This window comes from Gallinula chloropus (genome assembly GCF_964237585.1).
Source record: "Gallinula chloropus genome assembly, chromosome: 20".
In the NCBI taxonomy this organism is placed as follows: Eukaryota; Metazoa; Chordata; class Aves; order Gruiformes; family Rallidae; genus Gallinula; species Gallinula chloropus.
In genome coordinates, this window is record NC_140105.1 from 10,924,264 (window position 1) to 10,937,980 (window position 13,717).

The following is a 13,717-nucleotide window of genomic DNA, read 5'->3' on the forward strand; positions in this document are numbered from 1 at the left end:
CAAGGCATATGAGGTCACAGGCAAAAAGCTCTTTGTATGTAGGTGAACTTTTCACACAAGCAAAGAGTAGAGTGAATTGTACTAAAACTTCTTATATAAACCTAAACATATTTAAACAGTCATTTCATCCCCATGTTCTTTTCCTGCAGACATCATGTTTTTCTTTTTAAAAATATTAAGAGGTATGAGGACTATATACCTAGGCTGGTACACTGGAGATGCCTCTGTTGTATTCTGCACTCCCAGAGGGTCTGTAAAGACATGCTCCGTGTAGACTCCAGTTTGTGCGATATCAGCTGAATCTTCTCCTGTCCCTGCATTGACTTCTGTTGCTTCTGTTGCCTCCTCTGCTGTTGGAATGTTCTCATCTACTGAATTGCTTTCAGTTGCTATATCTATGGAGCAAAAAGAATTTGAAAAGCTTTTAACAAGTGCAAGAGAACTCTCAACTGTTTAAAACAGGCAGGATGCAATACTAGGTGAATAGCTTTAATGACCAGACACTCCCAATAGAGATTTTATATCTCATCTTAAAAAAATAATCAAAACACACACAAAAAAAAAATCAGATCTGAAACAGTGCAACCCACTAGTTTGCATATCAAGTGTCAAATGCATTTTAAGTACCAGTCCAGTGACCGATGACACAGATTGCCCTTGATGTGATTAACTGGAATTAGAAGTGAAATCAAATCAATTAAAGATCAGAACTATGGTGACAGTATTACATGCCATAAGAAGTGACATTCAAGTTGAATAAACATATCCATTAACAATCAAATCACCATGCAGCTCTGAAAGGTGTATATTGGAAACAATTAAGATTGCCTATAAACTACGTAGCTTCACTTAAATTTCTAGTGTGACTTCACAAGAGTTAAGGCATATATCTATGGTCTATCATTTGTCAGTAAGGTCTGCACTTCAAATACCAGGTAACTTGAAAGCTCTCTTTAGACCACACACCTGATCAAATTCTCTTTTGAAAGAAGCAATTGTCTATACATGTTTATCACCTCCACAAAGTTTCTGGCTACAGTTACACAGTCCAAGTGTGTCAGGCTTCCAGGCCATTTCCCACAGAGTGCTTGTTTTACATTATCATCGCTTACAGGCAAGCTGTGACATTAAATACTGGTACCAGTCATTTCTCAGTTATACCTAATGGAGTCTGTCCATCCCTGGCATACTTGTAAGTTTGCCATACCTGACTGTTTATCTGTCATTGGGGAGCCACCGTTTGCATCGTGAGCTACAGGTGCTCCTGTGATGCCCTCAGCAGTACAGCCAACCACTGTTATTCCTCCTAGCAAGCTATCTGTTTCTGCAGAGCTGTTGCTAGTCATACTTCCACACAGAGATGACTTGTCCACTTGACTGGGATCTGCTTCTTGAGACCCTTCTTCTCCTGCAGGATAGTCTGTTTCCCTTGCCCCTGAAAGAGATTAAACTCATACATTTCTCGTGGGCATGAAGGGGAGTCACTTTGCTATCTACTAACAAACTAAGCTTTCAAACAGAATGAATTCTCCAGCAACTGAGATTTAACATGCAGATACCCATCTAAAAGCTCATTTTAACATGATCAGCAGACACTGAAGATGCTGTCACAAAACTCAGAAAGCAAAAGCACTCCCTACACATGCTGCACATCTGAATGCCATGCATTGTATTTCCAACTGCCGTTTTTCCAACTAATTTATTTGTATTTCAAATATGTTTTCTGTTAAAATTATATTCCATAACAGTGCATACATGCAAGGGCACCTAGCTACCTCTTTCTGAAGATTTTTTTACTGCAATAGACCCTGTGTTCTGGAAAAGAAGCTGTTTTTCTCTCCTACAACCCTCTCAAATACTTAAGACTTAAAATATCCTTGGTCTCCTGATCGTTCTGTAATTTTACTATATTTTGTGCTGTTATGATTTTACAACTAGTTTCAGTGGAGCAAAACCTCAAACTTCTGTAGAAAGAGATTTCTCCTGAACTCATTGAACAAAACTATTTCACTGGAGCTAGTGCTCTCTAAGCATAAGCCAAGAAACAGGAAATTCAAAAGCATAATTACTTCTTCTCCAGATTCATACTACCCTTCTATTAAACTTCCCTCAGTACACTCTCCACATACACTCTCAGTGTAACAAGGATTCCCTCTACAGGAACCTCCAAGACTTGCTTCTTATCTTCAAGTGAAATTTTATCATTGGTTTTTCATTGGGTAAGAAAACCTGAATAAGATATGGGAGCTAAACCACCATAAGTGTTTACCTGGTACACTAGCAATACAAAGCACGTGAGAATTGCAAACAATGAAACTGTCCAGAATATTTCCTGGTTGATTAGCATCAATGATGATAACTTTCGTAGCAGAATGTGTGCTAGTACAGATCCACACTAAGCTGGATAGTTCTTCCTGATGTTTCAGCTCCTTCTGCTGGTCCTGAAGAAGAATGAAGGCAGAAGAGAAGTGAAAATCAGCAAGGTGGACAAGAAGAGAACTACTGCCTTTGATCTTGTAGGTTCTCACATTAACAACTACAGAAATATTCAAACATGTGATATGTTAAATATCTTTAATGCCACTGCAAAGCTACATGTATTTACTTGTTCTCTATGTATTTGGAACATAAACTCCCTTATATTGCAAACTTGTGTAGAAAGCTATATAAAATAATTATCCTGCACAGTTTCTCAGTTACACAAGAAGCTACACAAGAATGCTATTTATGTATCAGCTCCCATACCCAGTTATCACCTCACGTCAATGTAATGTTCCAAAGTTAAGCCTTTGTTTCTACACCTTTAATATGAATCCCATTCATTGCTTCCTCATGAAAACATGAGGACTACCAGAGTTTTAAACAGCACAGACATCTAAAAAAACCCACTGAAGTGACATCCAGAACATGAACGATTTTGCCACAAATGTTTTTAAAGCAGGCAGCACTGATATAAGCAGTGATTCATGCTCATGTAAAACTGATATGCTCCTCAGCTTTGCAAACAAGCTAGCACACAGGAATCACAGTGCTTTTATGGACTGATTCAATAACCCAAACGTATCTGGGGTTGATGATTACCCAAGAAAAATCTATTCCTTACCAATAAACCTGATTACAAAATATAACAATCTACAGCTGTACAGAAAAGTGCTCATATACATTATTCAACATCTTATGTGATCTTACCTTGAGCTCTTGGTCTAGCCTGTCTAAGCTACTTTGAGATCCTGTTTGCTGCTTGTTGCCATCTGCATCCATTCCAGTCACATCATTGTAGAATACACTAGCACCAACCACAGACCCGCCGTCTCGTGTTTTCCCTCCCGACAGGTTCACCCCTACAGCACACCACAGCTTGAAAGAAAAAGAAATACTTCACTAAAAAAGAAACTCCTGTTGTGCAGTATGTTAAGTTATATCAAAATTATTATCTATCTGTAGTCCATTTTAAGGAACTGATTAAAGGAATGTACATTTCTACTGAAGCTTAAATTCTGATTCACCTATGTTTTCAAAACAAACTATGTCAAAAAGAAAATAATTGGGACTCAAAAATCTTCAAACTACATATTGTTCAGGTCTCTCCAGCATTACTGTAAATATCCTACCTTCATAGAGGTATCCTTCTCATCTAAAGGTCTCAGGTAAACAGGTACAGGCAAGTTCTTCATCTTATTGTCTCCCTGGCCACCATTTGCCACCTAAGCAAAAAAAACCCACAGCACATCAAAACCAAGAAAACCCAAAAGCCAACAGAAAAGCATTCCCCTTTAAGAGGTTAACAGTTTTGGAATCAGTTGATGAGACTTGACTAAACACAATTAAGAGTTTTGCATTGTGGTTTTCCTTAGAAAAACTTTAACTGCAAAAATTCAACAAAAAATACCAGAGAATCACAAGCTGTGGAATTACACACTGTTCAAATTTCACAACAGGTGCAGCTGTTACCACTGCATATGAACACACAAACCTGTTTGTACTTCTGAGGTAGACTCCAGCCAAATGCTTGCACTCTGCCATCCTCTTTCTGAACATGTGCTTTCACTTGGCGATACTGTTCTCTCTTCTGCTCTCTGCGCGAGGCTAAACTGGCTTCAGTTCTAGGGAAGAATCATTGTTAAAGAACCTGTTATTTATGCTCTTTAGAATTCTTTGTGCAATGGAAGTTGCTGTTAAGCTCAATAGACAGTATCTCTGTGGAAGCACTGGATTATCAAAGAAAACCCCAGTTTTTCAAGGCATCACCTACAAAACCATAGGTTTCCTGTAGGCTGTTTCAAAGGGTCCTGTGAAAGACACGCAAAACCAGAAAGTCTAATGCCAGTATCCTTAAAGACAATTAAATTGGGTTATGTACCTCTGCTAGAAGCTTTAAAAGTTGTAAACCAAAAGGATATATGCCCAAAAAGCAGCAGAGGAGGAAAGAACAGTTACAGATACTTGTTAGTCTAACTTACATTGTATTTTTCCACTGAATTTAAAGTGGTAGCATGTGTAGTTAGTGCTTAGCTACAACACTTGCATACAGAAGCATACCAAGTGCTGCCTCCTGTGTGTAAATGTGCTCTTGTGGAAGGCAGCGGTATCTGCCTAACAGCCTACCACTGCCAGGTACCCAGAACACACATCCACTGCTGTGCACTGCAGTCTGCACCATGCTGATTGCCAAGGGATCAACACTCACTTTAGGAGAGCATTATACTCCAGTATAAAGCAAGTGAAGGGCTGTGTGGTAGTTGTGACTGCCTGCTGGGCTAAACCACAACACTTCGCAGCAATGCTATTTGTCTTGGAGGATTAAGAGAGTAAATGTTTTCTAGAGCATATCCAGTATTATAAAACCAAAATGTCTTACTCTTCACTGAGGAATTCAAAGGCTTTAGATTTGTCACTAGGTAACTGCGATAAGGTGCTGCTTCTTTTCTTGACTGATGGAGTAATATGTGAGGTTGGAGCATTGTATTTAACATTGACAGGAGGTTCTGGTTTCTTAGCTGTATTGCTAGATGAACTGAAGAGCCTGCTAAAACTAGAAGGAGAAAAAGAAAAGAATGTTAAGATTTGTAAGACACATCCTCACAATTTGACTATACGGGCAAAACACTGCATACACCAGCCTGCTCAAGGCAGTTAAACTAGAGCCCAACATAGCAGCAGCCACCACACACTCAGCAACACTCTCAAAGCTCAGACACTCATGTCAGTATGCAGAATTATTAAACAAAAGGGATGATCATTCTTTATCAAAATTCAAGATGGTCCCGTTAAATAAGATCTACAGGGAATCAACAAAATCAGAGTGCCAACATCAGACCTGGAGGACAGTTTTATGAAGCAGATTAGTTCATGCACAAAGCTATTTAAAAACCCCACCATTTTCTACACTATAGCTTACAACAGTTATCACCAAATCCCAAAACTGAAAGGATTATTTGATAAGTATCTTGTTATGAATTACACTATTTTAGATTTAACGAGCCTGAAGTTAGAAAGGAAAATTTAACAACCAGTGAGCTGCAGGAAAAGGAAGCCGAAATAAATGCAATTCACACAGGTTATCCAAGTTTCTATTTTTTATCATAAAAGTGAATCCAGAAAAATGTTCAGAACAAGAGTCCTGGTGCATATTCAGCTAGGAAAAAAAAATTACAGCACTTTGGCATTTAACTTCACAAAGTGCACAGCCATTCACTATGTGATGCAGCTTACGATATATTTTGTCTTCAAGAACAGTCTTACCGAGCTGGCATGCTAGGTAACAAGAGGAAAACAGTTAAGACATCTTCATGTGCCAAAAGATAATTAGCTAACATACAAAAAGTGTACCAGCTAATTGGTTAGGGGCTTTTATTTATTTTTGCCAGTGAGCTGTGTTTCAGTACTTACAACTGCCAAATGCTTGATCTCTTCTTTTCTTGCATGGCTGGATTTTCTCTTGATGCTCTACAAGAAATTAATGCCAAGTTTACTGAGTAAGCATTAATTAAAAAAAAGGAAAGAAACAGTACAGTGTGCAACTCATTAAAAAAAATCCAGGATAACATATCAAAAGTATCAAAGCCTGTTTCTTCACATCGATGCTTCTTTTCTGATCAGAGCACAATACTGAAATTCTTACTAGGTGAACTGAACTTACATAATAAATATCATTCGTGTTTTCTTGTATCACAAACACAACTGGTGAGTGCTTTTCAGACAGAAGAGACAAATGTGTAACGCTTGGCAATGAAAACAGTTAGAAGACAGCAGCAAATGATCTTAAATTATTCTGCCTTCTGTTTTGTAATATTTTAACCATTGCTTTGTATTTTCTAGTCTCTTATTCTTCCACACATCACTAGACAAACGACGGAAGTGATCACTCCTGAAGCAGATGTATTAACAGGGATAGGAGATAATTTCTATCTAGGAGAAATAGCTATGGAAAAGCAAGCCACATCAGCTCAACAATACGTGTTTTTCCTTTCAAACTGGCTCACAGGCATTGGGGACAATGAAAAAATTAAATGCCATTAGTATGTCTGACAAGTAGGTGGCACCGAATGACACTGCTACCTCTGGACACAGACACAGCTGAGGGGATGTGACAAGAACAAACTGGGCTGAGGCAGAACACGTTCTTTTTTAAAATTCACACTTTCCACACAGCTTAGGATGCAAACTAGACCAGCTCACCATCTTTATAGCTTATCTTTAACAAACCTTGCAGGGTTTTAACATCGTGATTTTTCCTGAACAGCCCAAGTCCTTACAAATGAACTATGCTCAGTCTGAAGACTGTATGTTATTCCTGTTTTGACATCTCAGCTGACAGCTGGGCCCACTGCTTTAAGGTCTGTGCACACATACACATAGGAATTTTCTCCTGCCCACCTAATTACTGCTATTTACAACTGCCAAGTTTTCTAACTGTTCCAAAATACACTCATTTCTTCAAGGGGTGCTTATTTCTCATCATAGGAACTAACGTATCGTCACTGAGGTCTCACAAGAACACATTTTAACAGGCTGAGTTATATGCACATAGCTTTAAAACATAGCTTTTAAAGCATGTGGGGAGACAAGGAGAAGAGCAATTAAGGTCTCAAACTACTGACCAGATCAGTCTGCAGCTTAAAATCAAACCCTTGTAAAATCCAAGGAGCTCTATCAAAGATTTTTAAAAGACCCTTTTACCTTATCATCTCAGTCCATCGGACAGCTTCCTGGAGCTCCATCAGCCTCTCTTTGTACTGATTTCTTTCCATCAGAACACGGGCCATTTCAACTCGAGTGAAACGCTTCCGCTGAGCGGTGGGGACATCACTCTGAACACACAGAAAGGAAACATAGGACAAACAAAGGAGCACAGTAGGGCCTTGCAGAGTCAGCCTCTGCCTTCCAATAAGAGTCACTTTAGGGCACAATCCCAGATTCAAAATCATTTGGGGCTTTGTAAAGCCAACTCAGTTTTACTTTCCTCTTCTCCCATCCTTTGTATGTAATATAATCTTAGTTTAAAAAAAGAAACCGTTCTTCAAAGAGAATATGACAACAGTGGGCAGAGAGGGAAGAAAGAAAACCAGACAAGATCCATTTAAGTTTACTTGTGCTCTTTAGATCTTCTATTTTTCTATACGTGGAGGAAGTTTACTGATACTAATTAAGCACTAAAGTTGAGTAGCACTCACTAAACTCACGTGAACTTCTAAAGTCCCACTGTGAATTATACGTACAAGAATACACACACACACATACACCTACATCATCATCCTCTTTAGCTTTCTGTCTTGCTTCCTCTGCTTCTGCACGAGCTCTAAACACAAAATAAAACCAACTGATTAGATACCATGTGGGTGCTTTGTTTTCTTTTTCCCCGAACACAGAATTAAACTTACTTTCTCAGCTCTTCTTCCAGTTCCTTATTCTTCTCTTCAAGCTTTTGCTTTGCTTGTTTTACAGCCTCTAATTCACCTTGTAGTACATCCTTCTCACAGGTCAATTCATCCACCTTTGCTATCAAATCATTCTTCACTACATTCAGTGCATTTCTACGCAAACATTTAAAATACACCATTAGAAGGATGACTATGGTCTCATAGTTTAGCTTCAGCCTGATTCTACTCTTGAATACCTACTATTTTCTGACATTGAGCTGCTGTATCAAGATACAGCTTTCTAAAACAGGTCAAACCCTCTTCCCCTCCCCCCCATCTCAAATGCATTCATACCTCTCTATTAGAGAAAAGCACTGATAAATCAGAGCAGTTTGCTTAGAGGTTGAATTCCTCAGCACTTCTCCAAAGGATTAGTTTTGCAGTTACAACTGTGTTTCTTACAGAAAAGGTTGAGGAATTGATCTCATTAGGCCACAGCACTGCATTTCTTGTAGCCTTATAAAGATGAAAGCAGCTTTTGCTTCTTAGGCCCTTCATTTCTAGAATACCAATTAATCTATGTATTTAGCCAACTCTACCCACAATTTCAAAATACTTATACCAATACTACTCTTACAAATGTGCTTCCAGTTGTAGACCTCCAACTTTCTGTGTATGAAGATTTGAAGATGTAACAAGAAGTCAGTATTTTTTATTTTTTTTTTAACATTCTCACTTACTTTGTCTCCAACAGCTGAGTGTTTTCCAAAATAAGGTTTTCAACCTCACGACCCATTCCTTTCCAAAGGAAACAAACACATGAAATTAGTCCATGAACTGGATGCTCTTACAAAACCTATGTTTTGCCTTTACCTAAAACCAGCTCAATTTTAAGTATGCCAAACTCGTCAGAAAAACCATGAGCTATCTGAATTTTCAGGACCTACCTTCTACAATTAATTTTCCCCTCCACCTTCCTCCCAAACTGCTTTCAGTTACAGCCTGAAGACAAGCCTGGTTCACCACTGGCTAGTTCTACCACTGCCTAAACCATACATTCTGAAGAGGTTACATTACTACTAAGTTAAAAGCCAAATATGGCATCACTGGGGAAGTATTACTCCACAAAATGTTAAGTATAAAAAGCTCAACTTTGGTTTAGACACAAAGGTACATCCATTATAGACAAGACATGCTGAATTATAAAGCTCAGATTGCAAAAAGCCCTGCAGATCTCCCCAGAGCAAATGATACCTTACCAAAGAAATTATGGTCTTTAAAGCCCATGCATTCCATGTAGAGCAAAAACAAGAACAAGAAATATTTCATGTAAGGTGTAGTATGAGTGAAGAGCAATAAAATATTTAGACATGAAGTAAGAGTGAATTAAAACAAAGCCACCACCAAAGATTTGAAGTGGAATGTGATGTGATTAGAAGCAAGATTTATATGAAAGACAGATGTTAAAGTCGTTCAGTTTGTCACAACCATTTCTGCTGGTTAGACTTCTTATAAAAATCAGTAACTTCATAGAAGTCTAGCTCATTTTCTGTGAAGTTATTTAGGAGCACAGTACTTGAAGAAATGCTAAGCCATTGAGAAGCTTCTAATAAATATGCTACTACAGAAAACAGCAACTTAACTCTTTATGTAACTACTTCAATGTTGGTTACACTTCTGGAAATTAATTACTTGCCCCCATTGTTTGCCTGCCTAAAATAACATAATTTGTACATTTTTAAAGCAATAAACTTTCAGGCAGAAGCCAGTTATTTTATATCTTGCAGAGCAAAATAATTAGCACCCTGAAATGGCAGGAATTATGCTAATTCAAGTTTGACACAACAAAGGAAAGAAGTATCTTAATGGTGGAGGCCTTTTAGAGTACTCTATGAACACACTCTTCTAAGCAACTTTGGTAACAGAAGACTTAAAAGATCTGGATAACAAGAAAAAGGTATCTTAAAATTGAAGTGTGGGTCAAAGCTCCCTCTTCTGGAATTTCTCCCTGGGGTTTAGATTGCAAGTGACATGTAATAGTGAAGGAATTTCAATATCTGGAGAAATCCTCCACACTACAGCCATCACGAGGTTTGATTCCAGCGGCTATAGTTTTTTTAAAAGCCCCTAGGTTCATTTCCAACAAGTCTCAGATCCTTTACAATGCAGTAACAAAAACTAGAAAGCCAGAGTGCAAAGGCAAAAAAAAATATAAATGTTACCAAGCAGGGAAAAAATGCAGAGAATGTATTTTATGAGAGCAGCAGCCAAGAATGCCTAACTGGAGAAGCAACAGATTTGAAAGAATTTTTTTAAAAAAGAAGCATACACACCAGAATATTCCCCTGGGTATGCAGCCCAAGAGAAAACAGATTAGAGAATCCCAATTAACTACTTTCACAGAACTCCAAACTAAAGTTTAACGCTCACTTAGAACAGATCCAAATGCTTGAAACACACCCACCATCCTGGATGCAGATGTGGCTTTTAAGTGACAGAGTAATTTGGACTGTGGTTATGCTCAAAGTGAAATGGTGATAGTACAGTAAAACCTTTAGACCAACCCCTTCTGCACAACACAGTTAAATCAGTGTGCTCCTTTTGCACACCCCTGTGTTTCTAGCAGCTTTTACTGAAATGGTAAAGAAGTCAGTGACAAACTTAAGATCCATCACACTTATAAATATGTTATTTTTGCTCATGGAAAACAGCATCTATTGTCAGGAAGTCCTGAACTTAATTTGATTTCTTTAAACAATTTATCATGTAGATAAGGGATGGAAGCTGTTATATGTATCTATTTTTCCATGCAGAACGTGTGATTAGCTGTCCCTGTGAGAACAGAGTGCAAGAGTTTTAGATGAAGTATGATCCAGCAAGGATGGGGTGGTTCTCACTGTTCAGGATTCAAAGTATCAGAGAGTGACAACAAAGGAAACCCATCTCAGACTGGAGATAGGCCTGTTACTCCCAGTGAGTAATACTTTGCAGAAATGTCACCTACTTGATGTAAAACAAGTTTCTGGTGGAACAATGAACAACCAGAAATCCAGATTGCACACACAACAGTTCTAAACAATACTGCTAACAATCTGTGTTTCAGCTGGGTCAGACAACAGAAGCAAACTGATGATTTTCTACACATAACTCATTCCTCACACACACAGAAGCTGCATCTGCTTTTATACATTCCATAGGACTGGATCTCATTATTTCAAAGCAAGGCCTGACTGTGTCCAAAAATACCTTTCTATAATACAAGGCACTTATTGATTAGAGAGATCCTTCTTTTAATGACCTTTTTGCTCCTCAACAACTCATATTCCCAAAACCTACATTATGTTCAGTCAGCACACAGCGAGGGGAGAAATGTGGGTTCCCCCTCCCCTCTCCATGAGCAGTTTGATTCTCAAATGACCCCTGCTGCATTCTGCTGCAATTCTCTTACGTGTTAAATTCCACAGAGAGGTGATAAAGCCAGGCCATTGCAGATAGGCACAATCTGAATTAAACTACTTAAAACTAATTCATGAGAGAACACACAGGGAAAACCAAACTAGAGAACAGCGCAAGAAGTGCCCCAAAACACCAATGCTGATATTGTTATACTGAAAGAAAGAACAACCACTTTCTCCTGGTTTTTTGCATCCTAATGAGCACCTTCAGATGCTACTCAGAAGTTTTGAATGCAAATGAATCCTTATAGTGAATCTAGCAAGGATAATTAAATACTCCATTAACAAGGAAAATCCTTTTTTAAATAACCTTTCTTACCCAGTAAATCTGCACCTTCATCCACATCTCCAATTAGGCCAGAACCAGCAGATGACAGCTCTTCAAAGAGTGACTCTGTATTACGGTCAAATGCTTTGTTCTCTATGCCTTTGGTAGGAGTGCTATTCAAAGAATTAAAACAAGACATAAAGAAGCAGAAGGAAAACATTCCCACATGGAAGAACGTTTCTTCCGTGTTTTCACCAGCAGCTTGTTACCCAAAAAACCCACCCCAAACAAAACCCCAGAAGTAAAATTTTCAGCAGTGCTCAGTTGGCTTAGTCCTAGATTCTGTTCTCAAATACTACTTTGGCATCGAGATGCCAAATTTGAGGTAGCTGCTGATATTGAGCCAGTCAGGATTTTAATAAATTAAAGCCTATCAAGTTTTGGCATATAGAAATTCAGCCATGTCAGGACTTAGTCAGCCCAAATGCCTAAAGAACAGACAGCTCAGCCAAACTCAAAGTCATTTAATGTAACACAAGAGAACCAAATAGAGATCAGAATACTCTGTGGCCAGAAAAGGGGCTTCTTTCACACGAAGATCTTGCACCATTAATGTTCACTATACAAGGTAATTTTTCCCACCTCATTGCAACAATGAAGCACAGACATGTAACATATCTGAAGGACTGGTGGCTAGATCCTAAATTATTCAGAGCTTACCTAAAAAGGTCAGGTGCTCCCTCTGCTACTAAAACAGCACCTGTTTATTTTTTTATGGGGCTTTAGAAAGAAATATTATCCTTCACAAGTAAAAGCCTGCAAGGGAGCAGACTCAGGCAAAAGCATTCTGGCAACACTGGGATTCAACCATCAGAATCTGATAAAGCAATGGCAGAGTCAGATGCAGGTCTAGATTTTAAAGACATGGGTGAACACACAAGGGGACAGCTTAGAAAATGCAAATTACCTTGAAACACCCATCTAGGGAGAAAAGGCCTTTGGGTACAGACCTTTTGTTTGAAAAATGGAAAGAATATTTAAGCATTCTTAAGTCTGCTGTAGCATGAAGTCCCCTGAACATTCGTCAGATGTAGCAGCAGAATGAAAAACTGCTGCTGCACTTAACCCCCTGAGGAATTTGGGGGAAGTCAGGCCACAAGAGTAGGAGATTTATTACATAATGCATGACCTCAGTCTGGTGAAATTTCTAACAAAGACGTGAGTTCAAAAGTGAGGTCTGGTACTTGCTAAAATTGGTCTTCCTACTCAAAATGCAACACACAACTTACCTGGAACCCTTATATCCACTGAGATCTTTATCCATATCCAACTCTGGAGTTGACTCAATGATTGCCTGAACTTCAGATTTTTCTTCATTTTCATTTCCACCTAGGGAAAAGCAAGTGCCACATGTCCATAAACAAAATCAGTGTGACATGTGACATTACTTAACATGTAGTTGTTTCTAATCAATCAACTTAATAGCCTTCTGTTCAAAGCTTTATCAAGGCAACTGAAGGAGAACTACAGATTTTGACACTCCAGTGCAGACATCTGAATTTCCATGCAAGTCTCTCCTGAATTTAACTTAAGTCATCAATAGTAGTTATTCTCTAACTTCTTCTCCAAATAGATGGCCTTTCTTATCTTGTGACTTCTGGTGTCTAGATTAAGTGCCAACTCTTTTTGCAAGGAAATGCCATAAGTAATTCTGATTCTAGAAAAGTAAGTACTAGATCCACTTATAAACAACAAGCTTTTCTCTCTTACCAGTATTCTGTATTCCAAAAATAGGAAGTCAAAAAACTTCTCATTTGTGGCACAATTAAAGACATTTCATAAGAGATTAAATATGAGGCCTGTAGTAAACATATACTGAAAAGTTAAAGCAGCTCACCAGTAGACACATTTCTGGTCTCCTGAGCTACTTGTACTTCAATGTTCTTGCTTACGTCCAGCTTCTCATTCAGCATCTCTGGGCCCTTTGCAAGTCCTTCAACATCTTCCTTTTGAGGGGTTTCAGCAGGCAGTGCAAGTGCATCCGAAGCAGCTGTGGATGCTGGAGTAGTAGATTTTGAGCCTGCTTGGCTGACATCAGAGAGCTCATCCTGAAATTGAGCATCACCGTTAAAAAA

At 38.6% G+C, this 13,717-nt stretch overlaps 1 protein-coding gene across 2 annotated transcripts in view; it reads right to left on the reverse strand.

The window, feature by feature from the left end:
• The window catches only part of SPAG9 (sperm associated antigen 9), a gene marked incomplete at its 5' end in the record, with an annotated part of 64,506 nt that overhangs the window by 15,352 nt on the left and 35,437 nt on the right, over nucleotides 1–13,717 (reverse strand). For both annotated transcript variants that reach the window (XM_084273621.1, XM_084273620.1), the window contains 15 exons: nucleotides 200–395; nucleotides 1,208–1,435; nucleotides 2,270–2,441; nucleotides 3,190–3,357; nucleotides 3,612–3,704; nucleotides 3,974–4,103; nucleotides 4,859–5,032; nucleotides 5,890–5,946; nucleotides 7,180–7,310; nucleotides 7,747–7,798; nucleotides 7,881–8,033; nucleotides 8,600–8,657; nucleotides 11,634–11,755; nucleotides 12,872–12,971; nucleotides 13,480–13,690. In XM_084273621.1, the coding sequence (XP_084129747.1) occupies nucleotides 200–395; nucleotides 1,208–1,435; nucleotides 2,270–2,441; nucleotides 3,190–3,357; nucleotides 3,612–3,704; nucleotides 3,974–4,103; nucleotides 4,859–5,032; nucleotides 5,890–5,946; nucleotides 7,180–7,310; nucleotides 7,747–7,798; nucleotides 7,881–8,033; nucleotides 8,600–8,657; nucleotides 11,634–11,755; nucleotides 12,872–12,971; nucleotides 13,480–13,690 (2,045 nt within the window). The remainder of the gene's footprint in view (nucleotides 1–199; nucleotides 396–1,207; nucleotides 1,436–2,269; nucleotides 2,442–3,189; nucleotides 3,358–3,611; nucleotides 3,705–3,973; nucleotides 4,104–4,858; nucleotides 5,033–5,889; nucleotides 5,947–7,179; nucleotides 7,311–7,746; nucleotides 7,799–7,880; nucleotides 8,034–8,599; nucleotides 8,658–11,633; nucleotides 11,756–12,871; nucleotides 12,972–13,479; nucleotides 13,691–13,717) is intronic.